Here is a 24,653-nt window from a genome sequence, read left to right as displayed (position 1 = left end):
GACTCAAAAATTTTTTGGTATTATTTGGAAACCCATGATATTGTATGGAACTGCCCCTGGAGACTACATGTCTTTCAAAACAGAAATCTGTTAAGTGGATAAGGTGAGCATAGCAATAAAAGGAGTGAAGGGCCAAATCCATTCATGGATTCTGCTAATTGAGGAAGAGCTGGGATTTGATAACTGCAATTGCAGTAAGTTAATTTGGATGCAATTCCAACTTTACATACCTAAAACTACATATCATTTAGAAAAAAAATACTAGATGAAAATGAGATGTCAAATAAAAATCAACTAGGATGGATAAAAGTAAGGTAACCAAGGAAGAAAAGGAAAATTAAAATAGAACTTGTAGGGGAGAGAAGTCTATACTGAAACTTGACATAAAATAATATTTAGGGACCGGCTTCTTTGTAACAGGAAATATGTTGTCATTTTAAATTTTGAGTTGCGTGAAATGGTATGGTTTCCATGTTTTTATGGACTTACTTCACCTCTGAATATTACTTACTGTCGCCATCTATCCTCTAACTACTGTGATTCTCCAGTTTTCCCTGAGGACTTGTAGAAAATTAGAGGGAAAATAGATCTGCAACAGTATAGAAAATATTTTTAGTCCTTGGAATATGTGGCGGACGCTGCTACAAGCCTTGTATATGCAGCTTGGGAAAACAATAATTGCATCTTCATGATAAACAGGAAAGCACTGTGTTAACAAAACGAGTATTACCAAGTACACTGGACCAGCAGTGCTCAGAGAACATGAGCATCTCAACTTACATTTGTGTCTTTACCCACGAACAGGAGGCATTGTGCAGTAGGACAGTTTGCTTACTAAATACCACAGCTGAGAGCCCTGGGCCCAGAAAGCCGAGAAGGCCTCTGTCCTAGCAATCTGTGAGGAGAGAGATACACTAACCCAGCAGTGCAGAACTAGCAGGATGGGTAGCGTCATTGAAGGGTGACATTCCATAGTAATTCAGATTCTACTGCCTGCCACTGTTTGCTTAAATCACAACCTCAGAACAAAAGAGGAAACATTCAGGAATCTGAAAGGGGATAGTTAGAACAAACATGAGTCCTTGGTTGCTTGTTGGAGAACAACAAGGGTGACAGACGCTTGCATAAAAACAAGGCTGATGTTACCTAAACCCACTTAAACCTACCTAGTACTGTTAGAAAGATGGAAGATTTCTTTTTTCTTAACCACAAGGTAAATTCCTTTATAAGGTCCATTTAATGTGAAGCAGACTTTAATGCTGCTACTAAAATGTCAGGGCTAAAATGAAATTTAATAGGTAATTCAGACTCATTTATAATTCAAATTTTAAGTCTGGAGATTCTAAAGGGAAGATTGTACTCTAACCCCTGACTAGTCGTCATTTCTTTCATTCAAACAGATCACCAGCTGTCACAGATAGAGATGCAAGACATTTGCAGGGTTCTCATATTATAGAATTCTGAAGTTTTGTGTTATCTATCTTATGTATTATAGAGTAGTAGTCTGCTACTTTTCATTCTGTTTGGATTCTAATGTTTATGCTTTACAGAATATACTCAAGGGAATAAGATGTATAGAAATACATTTAAATGATTGATAACATTTCCAGGAAAATATTTGTTCTGGAAGTTTTATCATATATATGTGTGTGTGTATATATACAGATAGACTGATACCCTCACATAGCCTTACACTCTGTATGTGGGTGTATTATACAGTTTTGGGGGGGTTGGTTTTTTTTTTTTAACAATTATATGAGGCTTTGTTCAAACTGAAAAATACATTAAGAGCAAAATGTTCCCACTTTTAACCCTTATGGATTCTTGAAAATCTTAAGAATATATTTGAAGTTCTTCTAAGGACTTCATTTGTGAAGTAGCACTCCAAACCAAAACTTTCGGTCTCTTGGGAGATAGAAAACTCAGGCTTGCCCACAAATGTATCCTTCTCTTAAGCCTACTGAGAACCAACCTGGAAAATAATGATTTGATTTCACTGTTTTAGACTCTTCTAGATTCCTTTAAAACTTCTAGCAGAAGCTGCTGTGCTACTGAAATCGGAAGTTTGTGTCAAGTATTTCTTTGAAATGTCAGGGCAGAAAGATCAGACCTCTCCATTTCAAACAAACAGAAAAAGGAAGGCATCAGAAATGTATTATTTCCTGTGTGGTGATTTCTAAAATAAACTATCGTTACATAACATGCTTCTTAGGAAGTATTTTCTCAGCTTTAAAGGGAATTTAATTAGGAATGCTTCCATGTCCCTGGAAAAGTGTGTTTATGTGTGCATGTGTGTGCATGGATGTGTGTGTTAACTCTTGCAGGAATCTGATACTAAGTGTTGTATATCTCTAAACTTAACAGATGTCAGATGGCATAGATGTCAATATAATTGTGTTTAAAAGAAACATTAGCCAGTATGGTTAGTATGTCTCTTTATTTTCTAACTGGAACAAAATCACTTTGTCTCATCATCCATCTGATTTCTTTATATAACACTTTGTTTTTAATATATATTTATTATGCTCTTCAACTTTTTTTAACTGGTATTTAAACAGAACTAAAAAAAATAGCATTTTTAAAGCTTACATTTTGATCAAGCCATCAACCAGAGTGAATGTAAATTGAATTCTCTAACCCTTCTTAAACCAATTTTATTTATTTCATTTTTAAGACCCCACTTTAGCGACTGTTTATAGTCTACCGTACATTTCTCAACATAAAAATTTGTTGTACGCTCAATGCAATGAATTTTATATTTCTGCTCTGAGGATTTCAAAATAATTGTTCACATCATTTTTTTCTCAACCTTTCTTTGGCATTTGTTTAACTAAATGCTTATTTATGTTATTGATTATTGCTTTTTCCCTACTGTTTCACAACGGCATGCTTTGAGGCCTAGGTATTTTCTTACCTCAACTCTTCTGTTTTTCCCTCTAATAATTTCCCTTCTAATGTATGAATACAAATTGCCCTAACAACTATGCTGATCTTAACATTTCATTAAGTTTTTTAGTATCATTTACATGTTGACTTTCTCCCCATCTACTTAGAGAGGTACGTCTGTCAGCTTTAAAAACATTTCAGGTGAAGATTCCATCCTCCAACAGTTTTAGGCCTATGTAATTTACATATTGATCTGGCCCTGCCCATATGAAACCAGCCACATACACAAAGGTGCTCTCTCTTTAATCTTTAAAACACAGCTCCTACCAGGGCTTCTGTGACCCATATGGGTAAGTTTATTTTACATCTTTAATGCAGTAAGTAGGTTTGCCTTCATCCTGTGCTTTGATTCATTGGACTACATGGTTGAAGGCTAAACCTGGTTAATGACCCTAATATTCTGCATTTTATCTTTAATGCTGTCCTAGAAATTTTCCATTAAAGGGGATATTAGAAACCTCCATTTTAGTCTCTCACGCTTTCACTGGCTTTACTGTATTCTGCTATGTCTTGTGCATTTAATACTCTTAAAATTATGTACAAATATATTTACTTTTATTCCTACGTGTGGAGACCCTCCTTACCACATAAAGCAGGAAGAACTTGCCTTTGATTTAATACTTCTATACATAAAAAAGGCAGCTATTGAAAAAATAGATGTCTGTTTATAAAATAGACACAATGTGTTATGTGTGAGCATAAATGTGTGTGTATAAATCTCCATGGTTAGTCACCCCAACGATTAAAGTGATAAGACAAATTTTACCTTATGGTTTTTACCCTGGTAACTAATGTTTTGAGATACTTTATAGTGTATACGGGCAGTGTACCTGTTACAGGCCTTTGGAACAAATTTTATTTATTTAATCTCAAAATACGTCTGTTAACTGCCACTTACAGAATATGTTCATTCTTCAGGCCTTGTTTGTTGTATTTAGTTATCATTTTCTTTTCTAATATCAGGTTATTTAAATTTTGTTACTCAGACATTGTGCAAATGTCTTGAAGAGTCTATTAAGTTAGGAATTGATCAAGAACTTATTTATATGTATTTTTCTTTCTTTCAGAAAAGAGTACAGGCCCTTCAGTCACTCTGTCTTGATTTCTAATCTTGTTTTGGCACATACTGGCTATGTGACCTCAGTCAGTTGTCCAAAGATCATAGTAAGGTGGTGCGATAGGTCAACAAGATAACATATGTGAAACACTTATTTCCAAAACTGGCAGACAGTAAGCCCCCAATACATGTTAACTCTGTTACTGGATCATCATCATTATTTATAGATCTTTGTTTACCCATACAATTTAGAACTGCAATGCATATGGTACTAAAATTCTTTTCATATAAAACTGAAAAAACCCACAAACAAACCAGAAGTGAATCACTTAAAAAAATTTTATCTAGTACGTAAATTTGGATCCAGATCTGCATTTTAAAATGTCAATCTACCATATGACTTGGTCTGCAGCTTGAGGCTACAGGTAGACTCTGCAGTTATTCTTTGGACAAGAAAGGGAATCAGGAGTATCAAGACTCTGTGTTGCCCAGTTCACAGATCCTACTATTAATAAAGCTGTGATCAGAACTTGGGCCATGTGATTCCTCTTCTAGAACATTATGCATCCATTATCTGCCTCTCAGATATGCTGCAATAGTTAATATCACTCGACGGCTTTGCTCTTCCTCTTTTACTGCACAAGTGTTCAACTTCATGAATCAGCTTATCTAGAACTACTGTCATATAGAAGATTTTTGAAACCATACAAATGCTAAAAGGCTTGTTTACTGTATTTCATATTCCAAGAGAAAGCCAGTCAAGGCATGACACAGAACTTAAAAGGAATTACTGTGAAAGTTAATGGCATAAAAATTGAAAACCTGAGTCATTTGAAATTACAATAAGAATAAATTGGCTATTTCCTTACTAGTTAATAAGGAAGAAACAAATCCACAGGAAAAATAGAGTTGAACAAAGATATTGTAACATATTTTTAAAAAATGCGCCAATATACTTAAAAAAAAAACAGTTTAAAGTTCACTCAATTAAATATTTACCAAGAAAATAAGTACTTGTTAACAACTTAAAGTTCAGATAAACCAATGTGAGTGACGTATGGAGATACAAATTTTCACTGTTGGGTACACCGATCTACAAACAGAAATTAGGCAAAATTACCTACCAAAAAACAAGGAAGTATTTTTAACTCAGAAATTTCACTTTCTGCTGTTTACTAGTATCCCAACACAGTAAACAAAACATGTACATGAATTTTTAGCATCAATTTTATAAGATTAAAGAACTAGAAAAAACTAAAGTACCATTAAATATGAGACTATTTAAATTTAAAAGACAATGCTACATTTATCATGCAGTATTTTTCAATAATGGAAGAAGAAGAGTTAACACTTTCCATGATATGAGAATATCTCCAAGGCACCTAATATTAAGAGAGGCAAGTTGCAGAAAGTGTAATTTGGTGTACATATCAGTCTGTATGCATACATATGTTAAGTTTAACATTTACAAAATTTTGGGGTATGGGGGGAGTGGTCGGGACATACCTAACATCATTTACTTCTGAGGAACAGAGTTCGTGATTGAAAGAGAATTCACATTTTATACCTTTCTGTAATTTTCAATATTTTTTACTTGTCCATGTTACTTTAATAAATTCTCTAACCTAAAAACTTGCTTAATAGTCACCTGTCACCATAGCAATTATTTATTAAACAAATACTATATGTCAGGCTCCGCACTAAGTCCTTCATTTTACCACTCCTGATCTTTACAACAACTCTGAGAGGGAGCTATTTCCACTATAACTAAGAGAGGCGAAGCAGTTAGTGACAAGTCACACACTAGGAAGGGATGAATCCAAATTCCAACTTAGGTGCACTCACTCCCATTCAGATGCTCTTCATCTCAAAGCACCGCCTACCTGTGGTATGACCATGCAGTATAATAACCTCTCATTTCGGCTCATTCTCATTCCTTTCCAAATACTATTGTGCATCTCATCATCGTGTGTGTGTCCACTCATTCAGCTGATTACCAGCTATGAGCCTGTTCTGGGGACTCAGCAGTGAACTGAACAGACAAGTGTCTCCCTCTTCACGGGGCTAACATTCTAGCAGATGAAGAGACGCGACAAACGTATGCCAGCTGGCGCTGTGTATCTGCAGTCACCAGGTGAAAGGGAGGGAAGGGGCAGAGCCCGATCGAAGGGGAAGCACCTTGAGTGCCTCGTAATCAAGTGTTGCCCACAACTTGCCTCACTTAGTTCTTAGGATTCTCTTATTTAGTTTTCTCCATCTTTTAACTAAGAAAATGAGAATAAGTAGTCATTTGACGCCTAATCTGCAGTCAAGTGTATCTAATGCCTGGTAACATCAGGATTCACTTATGTCTGTCTGACTCGAAATCCATGTGGTCCTTTCAGAAGAAAAGAGTTCCCAAGAACTGAGCCTAAGCTGCCTTTACTGATAATTTCATCTTTCATTCTGCTAAATGGGTCTAGTGCTACGGTGGATTTACACAAGGCCGGTATACCCTCAAATAAAACATATCCCTTCAAAATCCTGCACGCACGTAATCTTTTCAAATAGAAAACCCCAACATTATTTATTTAGAAATGGGCACAGAATTTTCTGCCTTATTTTTCAAGGTGAATATTTTGGTCAAAGTCTAAGTATATGGTTGCAGATTTTACTTAGCTTGTGTTTTCCGGGGCCTGTGTGCTGAGCTACTCAGGAACTGCTGTCTGTGGGACTGAACACTTAACAGCTGCTTCTGGGAATTTGCTTCTCTGGACTGCTCATGAGGGTGGGACATTGTCCTCTTCAGAGACTGAGGATTTGGATGACATTAGGCTACTGATTAAATAGTGATCCAAGTAAGTTCATTGTCAACTTAGACATCTAATTTGCATGTATTTTTTCCTGAAATACATATTTATTTAACAGTGTTCATAATTTCATTATAATTTAACTAACCTTTCAATATATTTAAGATATGCTGTTTAAAATAGGCCCTATCTGAACCCCTTGTTGATGAGCTATTTCTGGATTGTCACATTGGAGGGTGTATGTATATGTGTTTGTGAGAATTATGGCTGCGAAGAACAAAGCAGCTTAAATATAATCGATATTGTTAATCAAAATATTTATTAAATTAGCTTTTATCCTACCTTTTCACTGATACAACAAAGATAAAAGTTCAGTTAGAAGAGAATCGTCTTTTTAAATAAACCTGAAATCTGTTATCTTTTTAAGTGAAAAGCATAAATCATAATGAGGTTACACAAGGCCATTTCTACTTTATCCTAATTATATGGTCTGATGTTTGAAAAAAATCACAATACACCTAAAAAAGGTTATTACTTACTATTAACCTAAAAGAAATGTGTCAGTATAAGTATCCTGGAAAAAGAGCAATGCTTGAGGAAAAAGAGTGCTTTGAATTCCTTTCCAGTTGTACTGCAGTGCTAGCAAATGAAAGAGTTCAACACATGTCCCCAGAAGGGACACCACAAGCAATGCAATGAGGTCTGGTTTAAGTCTGACCTAATGAACTAAATATATTTCTGGACTGTTATTGTTAGCTTGCTGTATTTCAAGGTTGACTTAAAGGCATTTATTCAGCTGGTCTGTCTGATAGATGGCAGTTTAATCTTCTCAGTATTTTGATTTTGCCTGTATGATTCTGGGAACTTCTTTATAAGAATGGATTTTTAATATTGAGTAATATTGAGGGTCTTTTCCCCCCCCAAAGTTCAAGGCCTTCTATTTTGATTAGATTTTAAAATAATTAGTTTCTTTGAAATCAATGTTATCCTAAATAGTAATTATATTTAAATGTTATGTAATAATTGTCTTTTTATCTGAAGAAATCTAAGAGAAATGTAATTTCTTTGGTTTTCATAGAAGAATTTTGCTGTTCATGAAACTTCTATAAAACTAACAAAATCATAAATAATGAAGACCTTCCAGTTAGAACAATAGGTTATTTCCCTCTTTAAAGTCTATTTGTCATCTTTGTTGATTGACAGAAGCTCCAATTGTTTTTGCAGTTGTTAGGCTCAACACATTTTAATGCTGAACAGAAAGTGTATTTTATTCAAACTTTGTGAGATGAGTTTTGCAATCTGAATTATGCAGGAAAGTGAGACTCTGATCATTCTCTTATCTGCACTTTCCACCCCAGAACCCAGTTTATCACCTGGAATGACTGTATAGTAAAACAGAGTGTATTAGAGGCCACTCAGCACATCAGTTCCTTTTGTTTCTCTGGCCTCTGATGGACTTGGATGGAAAAATGTCCCCCTCCCCCCCCAATAGAGTGCTGTTGAGGATCTCAGATACGGGTGATAGGTCCTCACTACCACATACAAACAGACCCTTAAGAGCTAAGTCATAGTGAGATGTGTGTGGGTTTCTTATCTTTTTTTTTTTTTTTTAAATTCCTCTGTGGAGTAAACCACTCTCTGGGATGTTGTCTCTCGCTCTTTTTTTTTTTTTTTTTTAAAGCATATTTAAACTCACACACTTTCTGTAATGAGGATTTCAGTGTAGGGTTTTTCTGCAGAATACCTTTTGGTCCTACTAAGAACTGTCTCTTCAAATGTTGGAGCATTTGACTGAAAAATCCTTAGCCTTTTTAAAGGTAAGTCATGATGATTTTTTAAAAATAGATTTCTATCTCCTAAATTATAGATGACACTACTATAAACACTCTTAAGATGTTACAGAACAAGAAGCAGGAACTGTTTTCTTAAAGTCATTAGGCTTTATTTAAAAATTAGATTTGTGTTGTTCTCCAGGTTATCAAGCTTCCTACCCTTTATGTTTCAATACTAAAACCTTGTCCGATAGTGGCATTTTGCTCCTTAATGTTTAAAATCTTACGTTTATATATGTGTTTATTAATATTTGAAATGATCTACAATCCAATTTGATTACTGTAGAACTTTTATTGTCTACTTAGGTTATTTATACATGATTTTTAATTTAAATTATGAAAGGAAATCAAAATAAATATAGTGGGATTAGTTCTTATAAATGACTTGCCACTTTTATGCCAGCATACTTTATAATATGCAGTTATTAAATGACTATTTTAGAGAGCATTATTTTTTGTTTAATATTCTAGGTGAACTGCACAATTATAGGTGAACCTGACTTTGTATGGTTAAATGCAATGTGTATTTTGCATATGTTCTTATTAAGCATTTTGTCTAAATGTTCTGTAATCACCACTGGGAATGGTAAATTACATTAACTCCTAATAATAATTCTGAATTACATAAATTTGTATAAATTATATAAAATTTGGAAGCAGAATAAAAATAAATTAATGGTTTGGGATGTTTCAGAAGTTTATTACAAATACCAGAAAATTTTTTTCTTGACTGATGATACCAAATTTAAATAAAGGAAAGGACAAATCATTCTGGAGAAACTAAAGAAGTTTTAATTTAATTACAGTAAATGAATCCATACATAACTGTAGAATTATTAAGTAACATACTGAAAAATGTTTTTAAACTCTTTGCATGTACTTTTTAGTCCTTTACTATATAGTTTTAAATTAGTAAAATGATACTGCCTTTAATATTGGTTCAAAACATAATCAAAAAATATATTTTATTTTATTATGTAGAGTCCAGTGGTCTACTTGGATTTTATGACAGAAAAAAATACAGAATTTTTTTCATTTATCAGAATCATTATTAGACCAGAACAGTAAATCAAATAGACAATCCTAGAGAGCAGGTTAACCTGGGAGGACTCTCATAATTATAACTATAATTAGAGAGGTACTTGGACAGAGTGTACTGAAAATCCTGGAATTTACCTTGGAAGTTATAGTTGCTACACTTTTTTTTAATGTTGGCAAAAAATGTGGATGTTTTGTTCCCAAAGGAACTGATTCTGTAATTATTTTCTGATTTATTCAAAAGGTGTTATAATTCACTGACCTAAGTAATTACTGAAAGTTTAAAGGAACACTATTTAAAGCTAGAAGCTGCCTCTTCATTTGCGTGATCTTCCAAATTCCATATACAGAAGAATAAATCATCTTACCAGATTTTATTGTAATCTGTTTTGCAAATAATCATTCCTATTTGTGTAAACTACATACACTTACTAGATTTTCAAATAATACTTGGCCAACTAGCAGTAACATTTTACTGTTATGGTTGTTCAAAATATTTCATACTAACATTTCAAATAATACAACATGTGCTATGACAGGAATTTTTATTAATATCTAATTTTGTTTGACATTTATAGCCATATATGATGTATTTATTACACTCATTTGAGAGAATACTAAGTCACAGAGAAACTGTAATATTAGAGCCAGAATTTAACCTAAATTGAATTCAAGCCCAGAATCGTAACTGTTGCACATCTTAACACTATTTTAGTTTATAGTTAAGCTTGTGATGGGAAATAAAGATAACAGAATTTTTATCTAGGACTAAAAAAATTAAGAATGGCTCTAAATAGGCCTATTTCAACCAATATGACTCTAAGAGAATCATCTCAAACCTACAGTAATCTCTAAAATCAGGTACTCAAAAAAATTAGTTTGTTTCTAGAATATTTACTGTAATATGTGAAGTCAGTGTGTTTATTGTTTTAATTTTTTAAGACCACCAGCAAAACAAATTTTAAATTACAGCATTTGAAAGACAGAATTTGGTAAAGTGTATTACTGTTTTCTATTATAGGTATCTATAATTTTTCCTATTATATGTTTTTACCTCCATATATTGATCGGATGGAAATGTCCATATAAATTTATAAGATTATGGTAACTTCAAAAAAAAAAAAAGGTCTTGGAGAACTCCTAATCTAATTATTTAAACATTTTCCATAGAGCCTTTGGATTATGTAGAGATAACACACAGCCCAAATGAGATGTGACTGGAAGGGGAAAGGGCCACAGTTCCTGCCCCTTTTGACCAGAATTAGCTATTTCTTTTGTTTTTGTATATTGGAATGGCATGTAAAGTAAGTACTAATCTAATGACCTTCTGTCTCCATATGTTGAAACACAACCAGATATAAATTACTGATCTGACTAACATGGATTTGAATTTGCATCTTACTCATGTCTACAAAATCATGACTCTGTAAACACACCTAGAGATGGTGTAAGAGTGGAAAGGAACTTAATTTGGAAAGCTAATTTTCATAATTCATATTCAACCTGTTGTTGAATTAATTACCCTCAAAACTCCAAAACCGGGTTTTGTGGGCAGATGCTGAATTTATTAGGTGAGGAAAACTGTGTATCAAAAGAATAGCAGTGTGTGTGGTGGAAAACAGAGGGGTGTGGTCTGGTTTCCTCTTCCAAGGAAAGTGGAAGGAAGGCTGATGGATAGAAGAGGAAATCTGAGACTCATGAGTTAGAAAACGTCATGCAGGCTCTGACATTTATTTATGGTACAAGAATGTAATCCTGTCACCTGAAACTGTTGTAAAGTTTTGTACTTCACATCTTAGAAAATTTTACTTCTGGGCTATGCGTTTTCCGGGTGGAGTTTCCCAGGGAACAAAGCTTCATCCACACATGGGAATAATTACAGATTCTCTGGGAACTTTCTCTGATTTTCTGACGTACTTATTGGAGATGCGTCTTGTAGCTCAGTCTCAGTTCCTACCCCCAGGTTTCCAAGAGAGTGGAAAGGCATAATGCTCGTAAGTTCATTCTAGAAACACTCTGTTGATTTGACAGCAAAAAGAGAAACAGAAAAATTCTATTTCTTCTTTCAAAGATAGCCCACATGTAGATATGCTCATGAATTCTACAGAAGGTGAATTCTACAGAAGGAATAGGATTTAAGATCTATAAACTGACAGGATACAGCTGATCTCCCTGTAGATTCAAGAAAGGTATGTGATTATTGATGTCTTAACACGTACTTTTTTATTGTCTCTTCTTGATATGTCGCAATAATTAGCTTTCGTTCCTATACCTGTGATTATTCCTTCTTTTCTAAATTTAAGTACTTTAAGCAAGCAGTAAATTATTAGAGAAATCAGTCTTGTCTATTTCTTATGAAGCAGAAATAACAGTGAAATTTTATCTAAAATTAGCAAGAAAAACAAATTTTATTATGTAAGGAGCTTCATTTTTAAGCAAACCAAGTGTGCTTGACAAAGTTTTATACGCTCTTTATAGCTAAATCTGAGAAGAGTGGAGACAAACTACACTTGTTTCTGAAGATAAGTGTAAGCGGAGAAGCTCTTGAGTAGAATGTGCTAAGGAATCTGAACTTTACTTGGATGCACTCAGTGCATGTCCTACATGATATGTTTGCCCCTCCTTTTCTTCAGGGGAATAAAGCTACAGTTGACACTTGAACAAAACAGGTTTGAACTTTGTGAGTTCACTTTTACAAAAGAAAGTTTTCAATACAGCACTGCCTGATCCACAGTGCGTAGTCAGCTGACTCTACAGACACAGAACCACAGATGAGGAGGGCTGACTGTACAGTTACAGGTGGATTTTCCACTATGCAAGGGTCATTGCCCACAACCCCTCTGTGGTGTTTAAGGGTCAATTATATTTGTAATTTTGTAGTATGAAGCAAAGTTAAAATATGATTATGATAGCAATACTTAATTCCTCATGGTGACAAGGCGCTGAAGCAGAATGAAGGAACCCAAGTACAGCAAGTCCCCCATATCCACAGGTGTTGGGGGATGCCTTCCACGACCCTCAGCAGATGCCAGATGTCTAAAACCACAAATAGCACCAAACGCTATCTTCCCCCCATACATCCATGATTGTGCTTTCTAAGGACTCAGTGACCTACAGTTGACCACTTTTGACCTTAGTTAAGTAAAATCACAGAAAGCAAAGCCGCTGATAAAAGAGGACTACACTGATGTGAAATATTGTGCCTATTCTTAGAGGGGAAAAAAGTGGAAACCTCCATCAAGATAACAAAAGTGAGTCCGTAAGGTGAAAATTTGGGAAAGTAGATAAACTTGATTTCTCCTCAGAAACATCAGTGCATGTATGAAGTCGTTTCAGTAATTGTATCTTTGCTATACATCATCCAGACCAATATTACACTAGTAACTGTCTAACCACCTAATTCAACAAAATAAATTATTGACACTTCTGTTTTCTGGTGAAACTGACTCAATAGCAGTGGGCTGTGTGCACTCTCTCACTTCAGCTTTAAGTTTATAGCAGACAGAGTCTAGGCAGCAGCCAGATCTGCCCATGACTACATCTTACGGTGAAGTGTCCCTAGCAGTCATAATGAGTTTCCAGGTTTAGAGAGGGAGGCACTGGAGAACGTGCTGCCCTCTGGTCTTCCAGTGGACTTTCTTGAGACTCTTTGCGCCTTGCAGAAACTCTTCCCTGTAGCCTAGGGGGCTGCTTGAATAAAGGAGAATGATTCCGGGAAAAGTCTGACAGATTCACAACTAGGTGATGGCACAGAATCTAGAAAGAGGCAAATATACATATGTATATCCATTTTAGCAACAACATTTTTATAACTTTTAAAACAATTTATATTCCATCTGTCAGAACTGCAAAGGATATTAATACTGAGTAATTTTTAGAAATGTTTTTACAGAACATACAGCATCTTTCTAAAAGAAATGATGTCATCTTTGAGTTATTTTTTAAACAGATTCATCATGTTATATCAACAAAACTGGAATCTGACCTTGGGGATTTCTTGTCCCAATTTTTAAGTTAATTGCAAATGATAGGTTTCTACAGAGATTCTCCTTGAGCTTCCCAAAGATGGGACCAGTTAGTCGGAGAAGGGAATCGGGAGACCAAGTTAAGAATCAGGGTATTGGGGCTCCCACCACTGGTGTAATCACGGTCCCTCAGCCTACTGGACTTCTGTGTAAGAATCTGAGTGAAGAACCGGTTCTTCTGCTTCAATTAAAACCTGCTGATCTCATCTTACCATCTTATATTACACAGGAGGAAATTGAGGTATAGAGCGATTCAGTGGCTTGCCCATGGTTGCCTGGCAAGACAGTGGCAAATCAGGCTTTGGTTTAATCTCCGGTCTGCCAGTCTCAATTACACCGCATTGGACTCTTTCCTGTATTTGATGACTACCTTATGTATAACTTGCAGATGAGAACTGAGGAATGCTCTATGAAGTGGGAATTCAGTAAAATATTACTTAATAACCTCCCCTGAATGTGATCACTTGTGTACATAACACTTAGATGATACTCCCTACCCAGCAATTACCATGATAGTTTAAAAGATTATGTTTCAAGAAAACTTTAAGGTGCTGTATAAGTTATACTTTTCAAAGGAGATTCTACTTGAAAAATATCTAGTCCTTATTTTCAGGTTTACATAAGTTGTTGCATTGCATTATGATAGCCCTGGACAAAGCCACAGGAGGTAGGATGTAATGATTTCAGAGAGCAGGGAAGACTATTCCTCATACTCCACCCCCAAGCAATTAATAAAAAGCCAACTCTGCCTGCTTAGTGAGACCCAGAATTCCATAGGAAGAATAGATCACTTGTTAAGGCTTGTATGTTTTTCATTTACATTGGAAAAAACATGTGACATCAATGACTAGCCAAGCTTCTTAGCCATGAGGACCTCAGTGTGAATCAGTCTGCTCATCCTGATTTACAGTGAAGTATCCTAGGCATAAGAAGAAAAGGGGAATCCTACCAGGTACAAAGAGTGAAAAATAGGCTGCCATGAAAAATGTTCATAGCATTTGTCTTTCTACATTTTGGGGAAAATCTATTTTCCCTTATTTTCTTACCATTACTTTCTTAGCTGTGTAATTAATACTCCTGAAAAACTAAATGTTTCCTCAAGTGGAAAGAGATACTAATAAAATCATAAGAGCGGTACTTCTATCACAACAAAGCTATGGAGGGAAAATCAGGGACTGTAACAAAATACAATTTGTTTATCAGTGTCAGGTCAACCCCATTTTATAAAATGCTGTTGTAACCAATATAGCTCAAATGAATATGTTTTCAATATTAGAATACTAAATTCTTACTAACTTTGTACATAGGATCTACTCATTTCACTAAGTTTTCTTCCAATCATTATGAAATAATCATATAATTATATAAATATACCAAAGATTAGACTGACTACATGAAATACATATTGATACAATCTAGTTGATTTTAACAGAATTGGCATGAGTCAGCTGCCTGTCACAAAGTGAACACTGCACTCAAATGTTAATAAATATATATTTGAGACTAGTAAGAAACCAAAACCTGTCCCAGAAATTAAGCATCCTCTACATTATCTATTTTCTTCAAAATCTTTTCACCTTTAGACTATCCAAAAGCCAGTTATTAAAAATAAAATTGAAAATAAAGTACTCTTCTTTAAAATATTTCAATGTTCTCAACATTGTGTATAAGAAATAATTCAAGCATTAACTAAATATTCACAAAAATGGAATTTTCTTTTACTAGTGATTGTAAGTTTGATGATATTAGAGAGTATAGTATTAATTTTCTCACAATGTATTTCCCGTGTTTACTCATGCTTTTCTGTTTTAACAGATAGCTTACAAATGATTAGAAGAACTGGTTCCTTCTGAGACGCATCAGATCATTACCTGTAAAATCCAGATCTTGCTGTCTGTTTGTGAAAAAGGTATAGTAAACACCTGTCCCCATTCTTGGTCAGCATTTCACCCACAGTTTGCAGAACTCCAGGCAGGGTGCAGATGGGTGTGTTTGGGTGCAGAAGCCACATTAAGAGATTCCAGTAAGTGTCCCAGGTGGAGGGAAGGCAGAGAGAGGGCGAGGTGAGAGTGCATAAGCATGTTCTTCTTAGATAAGATTTCAGTGTGTTAATCATACATAGGAAGAAAATTTTAAAGAGGAAAACTGTGAGAAAATGCTCTATGTGAGAATATTGATTACTTCTACCACTGACAGACAGTTCAAATCGAGAAAGGAAAACACCTAGAAAATTTTGTTAAACCCATAAAAAAGCATTTGTTTATTTACGGCTGGCAAAATGGTCTCTTTCAGTTGGTGTTTTCCTTGTACTTTGATCTTTTTGTACTGATATTTAAGCTTCGGTTTTATGATCTCCTTCTAAAGCTAGAGACAGACCTCTTGGAAACCACATTAATTAGACCTGAGAGTGAAAGAAGCAAGTGCTGAATCTTAATTTCTCCCCTGAACAAGAAAAATGGGCTGTGACCGAAACTGTGGGCTCATCGCTGGCGCTGTCATCGGTGCGGTCCTGGCTGTGCTGGGAGGTATTCTAATGCCAGTTGGAGACATGCTCATTGAGAAGACAATTAAAAAGGTACAAGTTGTATCAACAATATTTCTTGTCATTCTGATTTATTCTGTCTTCCATCCCTTTTTGGTTCAGGGTGCCCGTTTTATATTTCACTCTAATCGGCAATTTTATGTCTCCAACACAAAGGTGATTATGAACCACTGAACTCTACATGATAGAGAAAGGGTCAAAGTATGATGTACATTCTGTATGAATGCACTGCCATCTTAAGCATAATTATCCAAGTTTTAATGAAAAAACTATTATAGGTATGCAGATTAGTAGGATTAATTGCTTTTAATTATGTCCATAGAGTATGCTGATACGCTTTTGAATGAGAAATGAGTGTTATTCTGTGAGGGTACGTTTATAAAAGTAGTTGCACTTTGGTTAATGTTGAAAAAGTAAAATCATATTTCACATATATAACTTCAACATAGTTGTTTAATATTGATCAGGAATAGTTGGTAAAACTGTAGAAGTTAATTTTGTTTGGTAAACTGCTCTATATAATATGTGTAATAATTTATGACTGTCTTATAAACATTTCCTATTGATGAAGTTTTACAATTGACTTTGAGAAAATATTTTCAGAAATATGTCAAACATATCCCAGTATGTATGTTATAAGCTGACTGTAGTTATAACTAAAAAATAGATAGGCTTTGTACAACAAGCCAGAATTTATCTCTCTTCCTAGTTCCTTCTAATCCAGCTTTCATGCTCACCAACTTTATTAGTAAGGAGTGGGAAGGCTATAATAAAGAGAAGAAGATCTGCTCAAGTCCTGAACCAGGGATGGTAAATTTAAATGGCTTCAGGGGTGTGGAGACAGAGTTTTTTAAAAAATTCACTATTGTGCATTTAGAAGTGTGTGTCCTGCCCAAAGGCATGTATTTTTTTTTCTTTTTTAAACATAATGCTGCCCAAATAAAACATCAGAGTGCTGGCCTCAGCCGTCAGCCTGCTTGGGATGTCGGTGACCGAGATGTTAACATCAAGTGCACAATGAGAACAAGAACAGAATCGTCAGTCATCCTGCAGTGTCTGTTCCTGCCAAGACCTTTAACTGTCTCATCCATCTCCTTCCTTAGAATTCCCAGTTTTCTTGACATTATTTTTAACATAGTTCAGTAGAGACAGACAGGCAACAGTGAGGTGAGAGTTACCTAACAGTGTGAGAGGGACTTACCTTTATTCAATACCCTTTCTGTTCTATAAACTGTGCCTCCCTTCTTCTGTGTGTATCTTCTGTGGAGAGAGAACAGGACCAGTTCTGACACAGACACTGTAACTTACCTTTCGGAAAAATCTTCAGAATTGAAAAACCACAATAATCTTTCAGTACACAGCATTTGAAGTTATTTTTTCTGATATATAATTAATGATCAGTAGCTGAGTACTGATGATCTATTTTTTCTTACTATTCAACAATATTAGTACATATAGACTGTCTGTTAGATGCCATGAGAGTGCTAGCATCTATTTAAATGTGAAATATTTATCTCATTCATAATGGCTAATCCCAAGGAAGCAAGAGTTTTGAGACATCAGAAATTTGCTTTTGTATACAGGCTAAGAGAGAATAAAATATTTACCACAAGGAATACAAATTTTAACTGGGGAAAAGCATATTGTGAAAAAAAAAATCCTGTGAAACTCCAGAATTGAATTTTAAAGTGTATAATATGGGAAATAAGTACTATTTAGGAAGAGAAATTTATCACAGTTTTCAAAAACTTCAGGAAGAAGGTGAGACCTGAGTTTGATTTTGAAGTATAAAACTTTGAATGTATATAGAGGACTGCAATAAAGGTGTCAAAGGACTGATTAATAGTATGGAGAAAGTTGTGGACATGTAACTAAATGTCATAAAGAGGGAAGGAAGAATGCAGAAAATGTGCCAAAAATATAGGGTTAACAAGAAAAATAATTAGAAGGACAACATGGTGTAAGATTTAGGAAGCTTTAAACATCAGGCAGAAGACTATTAATGTAATGATGTGATAGACAATAGTATTTGATGTATGTGTTCTGGTAGGTGTTAGATATAACAAAATGTGCATTCAGAGATTTTTTTTTTTAATGGAAGTACGGTCAGTTACAATGTGGCAATTTCTGGTGTGCAGCATAATGTCCCAGTCATGCATATATATACATATGTTCATTTTCATATTTTTTTCATTGAAGGTTATTAGATATTGAATATAGTTCCCTGTGCTATACAGAAGAAATTTGTTTTTTTATCTATTTTTATATATAGTAGCTATCATTTGCAAATCTCAAACTCCCAAATTTATCCCTTCCCATCCCCTTTCCCCAAGTAACCACAGATTGTTTACTGTGTCTGCGAGTCAGTTTCTGTTTTGTGGATGAGTTCATCAATGTCCTCTTTTTTATTTTTTTTTTTAAGATTCCTCATATGAGTTGTATGGCATTTTCCTTTCTTTCTGGCTTAGTCCACTTAGAAGGACAATCTCCAGGTCCATCCAAGTTGCTGCAAATGGCATTATTTTATTCTTTTTTATATCACTGTGTAGTATTCCATTGTATAAATATACCACACTTTCTTTATCCAGTCATCTGTCGATGGAGATTTAGAGATTGAAATCAAATATATTATATACTAATACACAATACTAACATACTATACACGAATATACTAAATAATTTAGTCCTACAAAGAGCTTCATATATACCAGTTCATTTAATTTCACAAATATCTATGAGTAGGTACTATTATTTATCCCATCTTACAAGCACAAGATTTTAAATCAACTTGCCTACTCATCTAGCCAAAAGGAAGAAGAGTTTCCAAACCTCAGCAATTTGAAGGCAGAGAGAAGATTTACACACTCTTGTACTCTTTAATTCTACAAAAGAAAGTGTTGGAAACTGAGGAGACCCAAAACAAGAAAACCAGGCAAAGCTATATAGGACATGAGCACTTTCAAGGAGAATTTAAGACTCTATTAGAAAGATCTTGGCACAATCTGTACATAAAAAGCACTCTGGTGTTGTGTGGTGGAGTACGTAAAACTGCTGGGTGAGTGATGCAGTCGGTTAGAGGGACCAAATAGGGAGAGAGAGGAGTAAAAATAGCAAACTGCAAGATGTCCAGTTGATGTACATTACTCATGGAAATGTATACCTTAGAATAAAAAGACAGGTTTCATAAGCGTTTTGATATGAGCATCAGTGTATATTTCAAAGACCAGAGCTCAGAGATTTGATCATTAATATAGAGATTACAGGTAAAATTGAACAGTAGATTTGCTTCCTAGGGAGTCTGAATGTAGAGACAAAAGAACAGAGGACCTGGCATACAGTAGGAGTCACATCTCTGAATCTGTGTAATTCCAGAGAGCCAACTGTCTAACCCCTGCCTCAGGAGCATTTAGGCTAATGATGTTATTTTACAAATACATACAAGTTTTACTACTGGTCAGTTTTTGTTTACCATTGAAACTCATTGCAGATTACTTGCTTCATCTAATGGACTGTTACCAAGTTGGGAAAGTTATTACCTGTATATGTGCCATTAAAAAAAAAAAAAAAAGGACTGAAAGTGCTAAATTCAAAAAGATGAGAAAATCATCTCATGTTATCATCTAATTTTTAGAGGGCTGGGACACTTGATGCCTTCCAGTTTTAAAAGATGGTGCATCCTGATACCAGCGTCTTAAATGGCCTGATACAGTCCATACATTTTACTTTATATATATGTATATTTCTTTATTCTTTATTTCAAAGGAGTGTTTTGTAGGGACTTCATGCTTTTCATAGATTATAGCTGAAAACTTTCTTACCAGTATTTTAGACTATGATTCCTCGTAGATTTCTGTGGAGCCAGCAGGTTTATGTAATCTTGCTAGAGAGACTAAAAGTCAATGGTATGAGCTGCCATGAATGTGAAATTTAGAAATGACAAAGGACTTTAGAAAAAGGTCAAAGTTCTGCCACCATTTACAAAGGACAATTTATCACTTGATATTGTTAATGCCATTCAATAAACGTTTACTGAATATTGTCTAACATAGGCAATTTTACATATATTTTAATTTGATTTCCCTATGATATCAATGGTAGAGCACCAACAAGGGGATTAAAGATTCTTTTTTTTTCCTGTTAAAAGACTAATGTTCAGTGATACCATCTTTCAATTACACCATCGTTTTCTCCTCCCATTCTTGGATATTTTAGTAGCTTAAAAAAATGCTTTCAGATAAAATGAATTGAAACAATAATTATTTGTTTATTAAAATGATTAAATTTTAAATCAGTAGTCTATATTTACTAAAAATCTATTTGCATTAAAGAGTTTCATTAGAGTATTTCCAGATATGATAAAATAGTTTGTACATTTTCATAGTGTCTAAACTCAAAAAAATGCCTGAAGTATAGGTTGTTAAAGATGGTAGAATTGGTTTTAAATTTAATGACAATATATGAGAACATGAAACAATCTAAAACAGATTATAAATTTAAATAGCAGTATAAAAATGGATTAAACATTTATATATTTGCATATTAACTCCAATACTAAAGTCAATTAAAGTGTTTTAAGAAATAGCAGGTCAGCATGTGTAATTTTCTCCCTCCAGCCAGATTTAATATTAATATAGTTAACTATGCCAAATACAAAATCTCCCATCTTAGGTTCTTATGTAAACTCTTGGTGGCTAATTTCCTGAGTTTCAGAAACATTAAATCTAATGTGTTCCACCAAATTTTATTCTGGGTTTTAATTGATGTCTTGATAATCTGAGAATAAAAGCACTTTCTGAATCTCAGCACATGTCACTAATACTCTAATTCACTCTTTCTCTCAGCATGCACACAAATGCGCAAAACAGTCATGTATGAGAAAAAAACCTTAAAACACTGGAAAATTGCTTGTAACTGGTCCTAACAGAACAAATTGTGGCCGTGAGTGGAAAGGATGAAAAGTATTTTCAGCATGTTTCTGCTTTTTAGGGAAGTTTCATGTCACTGGATACAGAATAAATTTAAAAATGATTCAGTAGCAGAAAAAGATGTGTTACAGGATTTTACATGAGTTATTGCCACATGACTGGTTTAGACAGTAATGCTATGAACCAAGTAGTTAAAGCAAACTGGAAAGTAAATGAGATAAGAATTCTCCCTCTGAAGGGTGGACAGGATTTGTATAATAATAGCCAGTATTTACTAGATGCTTGCTTTGTGCTAATGCTGTTCTAAGTGCTCGTGTTTATTAATTCTTGTAACAACATATGAGGATAAATATTTAATTACACCATATTCCACTTAGTTTGACATTCAAAAATACTAACTTTATAGTTCAACCTATTATTATTATTATTATTCCCATTTTACAGATAAGGAATCTGAGGTCCAAAGAAAGTAAATAATCTTCCCAAGTTTAAATGGTTAGCATTTGACCAAACTGGGGATTAAACTTATAGCCTCTAGTTTCATTATTAACCAGTGCACTCTAGGTTTTGAGTGAGAAGCCAGTATACTTTGTCTAATGGAGACCCGGGTAAGGAAATCTACTCATAGATTAAAATCTGCTGTATGTGATGCTGTCTCTTGGCGCTCTGTAAGATGCTTGAGAAATGGGATGATATATTTTCTACATATGTGCTCTATACACTTCACTCATTGGAGATACCAGAGACATTTTAATAGTTACACTAAATTTGCCTGTCATGTTGAGTACTGCTTTTCTGTAACAGCAATATTCAAGTGATCATGTGACTAGATAGAAAATATTACCGTCCAAATATCTGCTTTCAAATTAATGTAGCAAAATAGAAGTTTCAAGGTAAATGGAAGTTTTAACCCAGCTGGAGACTCTGCCACGTGAGAGTCACCAGGTTGGAATCCAGCCGTTACCAGATCTGGAGAGTCTGAATGCTTAAAATCAGGGACAGCTTTTTGTCCCTGTAAACAAAAACTGACCAGATGTACACATCAGCCAAGAGAGGGGATTTTAAATTATATTACTTTTCTTTGCACATAATTTGTGCTGCAAATTTAGTGAAAGATTTGCAAAATAGGCCAGATAGTCCAAAGTCCATTTGAAATCAAACTTCAATTCACAAAGGACATAAAAACTTTTGCTCCTTTTAAAATTAAAGGAACTTATGACATATTTAGTCTTGGTTTTGAAGGAGGCCTATACGATTTTCAAGTACACATGATAGTGTTAGGAGAAATGCATTCCTATTCTGACTACTTCAGTATTTTTCTCTTTGTCTCTGGATCATGGTGTTATGGAAACTACACAAGGTTAGAGTGAAAGGCCTGATTCTCTGTTATCTACTACTAAACTGTCATACAACATTGAATCAGACATCTTTTCTGTAGGACCCACTTCTACCTCTAAAAAAAGTGGATGGGGTTAGATGACTCTAACAGGTGGTAATTCAGTGTGTTCTGTTCAACTCTTTGTGTTTCAACTTTCCCATTTAAAAAAGTATCTCCAAAGAAACAAGTAAAGCAAAGTGATTCATGGCTTTTAGAAGAAAAAGGCATGCTACACTTACAGTGTCTTTAGAGTTAGGGAGTTTTCTGCCCTGCCAAGTACATTCTATCATAGTCTCTTTTGAATTCTGTAAGCATTTATTTAAGACGTACATGGTAAATAATTGATATAGTATTAGTCTTTAAGATTCTTATACTAAGAGAGTAATCATGTGTATGTGTGTATGGTCGGTCCATGTGTATGTGTGTATGGTCGGTCCTGTGTCTTTTCCCCTCATAGTCTCTTGAAATGGGTAAATTAACATAGCTTTCAGCTTCTGTATGGATTTCAGCTTTTATACCCTGTACAGTGAGGGTAAACCCTTTACACTTAGAAGAACAGCCGTAATACTTGACCTATATGCACTTTTTCTTAATTTTGGCCTTGCTGTGGAAATAGACTTTTTAAAAGTAAGTTTCTCAAGTACAAGTGTTGGAAAGAGTCAGAAGGTCTCACATCACTAGCAGCACCAGTGGACCCAGTGTGAAAGGTTGCAACAGCACAGGATTTTGCAATGGTGTTTCAGCTGATGTCTGTCCTTCTCTAAGGAATGCCTTTATTCTCTGCATTAAGCAATAAGTATCCTGAAGATACGAAACTTAATTTGACCTCTACCAAGTAAGTGCAGAGGTGACAGGAAAAAAAGACAGTAAAAACATGATGTAAAGAGGACTCGCCTAAGGGTCAGAGACTAGGATTCTCATCATGACTGTACTTCTACGTGTTCTCCGGGTTGCCCTTGGGCCTGCCACCTGGGTTCTCAGAGCCTCAGCATGCTCCACTAGAAACGTGCTAACGCTCACTGTCCTTTCCTGACCCATCATTCCCTGAAGTGATGCTTCCAGGTGAAGGAACAAACAGGTCAGCCTGTTCCTGTACCATGGGTCTTCGGCTCGTTGTCTGTGGAGGACCATCCTTCCCTCCCTCTGGCGCACTAGGCTGAGTGGGAGCTTTACACCGGGGCGCCCGCCCACGGTTCTCAGTTGGAAGCACTGCCTGCTGCAGAGTCAACTTGTCTGCCTTAGCAACTGCAGTTTCACAGACTTCCTGCTCAGAGTGAAAGACTTGGAAGGAAACCACAAGAGCATCTATGATAAAACTCCTCATTTTACAGAAAGCAAAACTGACCTGAGGGATTTGGTGACTTTCTACTCGTTCCCACAGCTCCTAAAGCACAGGAGAGATTTCTAATGTTGGGTTTTCTGATTGTGTCATTGGTCTTTTTTCCACTTGTCTATCTTCACTACAGGGGGCATCAATGATCTTTAAGGAGTAAGACAACTTCCGTATTTCATTCTTTTATCTAAAAAGTGGTAACCTAATAGTAATGAGTTAGACGGCTGTAATATTTGGAAACAGGGACTAATAGGTTTTTGCAAATAGTATATACTGAGACTTAGGAAAGCCACATGGAGCAGGATTTTAAAGGGGAGAAGTCAAATTTGTATTTTTCTTTATTTAACAAATAGTAAGTGATCTTCCCCTGAAGTGTTCAACTTTTGAAGAAAAGGAAAAAGCTTCTAATACCACTAGATTTTTCTGAGTTTTTCTGTTTTGCCTCCTTAATCCAACTGAGGGCAGAAGAGAATTTAATGTTTGACCTGATGAGAATATTTTGGAAAAAGTTGTAATAAAATCTGCTTAATACTGAAATTACAAACTGTCGCAATACTGCCACAGGGTCACTCTAAAGCTTGCCAGTGGTTGGCCTTGAAATCAGCAGACATGTCTGCAACATCACACCCCTTGTAAAATGCTGACTGAAAGGATGCATAATAATTTGTTCAAAATAGTTCTGCTGAAGGCGTGTGACAAGGTTGTGAAGGTTCTCACTGACAAGGCACTTGAGCTTGGTCCCTACATTGACTAACTACAGGTTTTAACCTCCCACAAGTGCCCATATT

General features: G+C 35.0%; 1 protein-coding gene and 1 long non-coding RNA gene across 15 annotated transcripts in view; one reads left to right on the top strand and one right to left on the bottom strand.

Annotated features, from left to right (window-relative positions):
* Positions 1–24,653, bottom strand: part of LOC140697445 (uncharacterized) — a 155,009-nt gene that overhangs the window by 5,941 nt on the left and 124,415 nt on the right. For all 4 annotated transcript variants that reach the window (XR_012074550.1, XR_012074547.1, XR_012074549.1 and 1 more), the window contains one exon: positions 17,431–17,489. This is a non-coding gene — a long non-coding RNA (uncharacterized lncRNA). The remainder of the gene's footprint in view (positions 1–17,430; positions 17,490–24,653) is intronic.
* LOC102530127 (CD36 molecule (CD36 blood group)) overlaps positions 1–24,653 on the top strand; it is a 282,980-nt gene that overhangs the window by 239,227 nt on the left and 19,100 nt on the right. For 9 of the 11 annotated variants that reach the window (XM_072965133.1, XM_072965134.1, XM_072965136.1 and 6 more), the window contains 2 exons: positions 15,503–15,596; positions 16,052–16,262. In XM_072965133.1, coding sequence (XP_072821234.1) covers positions 16,143–16,262 — 120 coding nt within the window. In that variant the 5' untranslated portion in view covers positions 15,503–15,596; positions 16,052–16,142. Of the gene's footprint in view, positions 1–8,548; positions 8,610–11,748; positions 11,852–15,502; positions 15,597–16,051; positions 16,263–24,653 lie in introns of those variants that run through there. The other 2 variants (XM_072965141.1, XM_072965140.1) reach the window with 2 other exon arrangements.

This window comes from Vicugna pacos, chromosome 7, assembly GCF_048564905.1.
Source record: "Vicugna pacos chromosome 7, VicPac4, whole genome shotgun sequence".
Classification (NCBI taxonomy): Eukaryota; Metazoa; Chordata; class Mammalia; order Artiodactyla; family Camelidae; genus Vicugna; species Vicugna pacos.
This window is presented reverse-complemented; position numbering and strand designations above follow the sequence as displayed.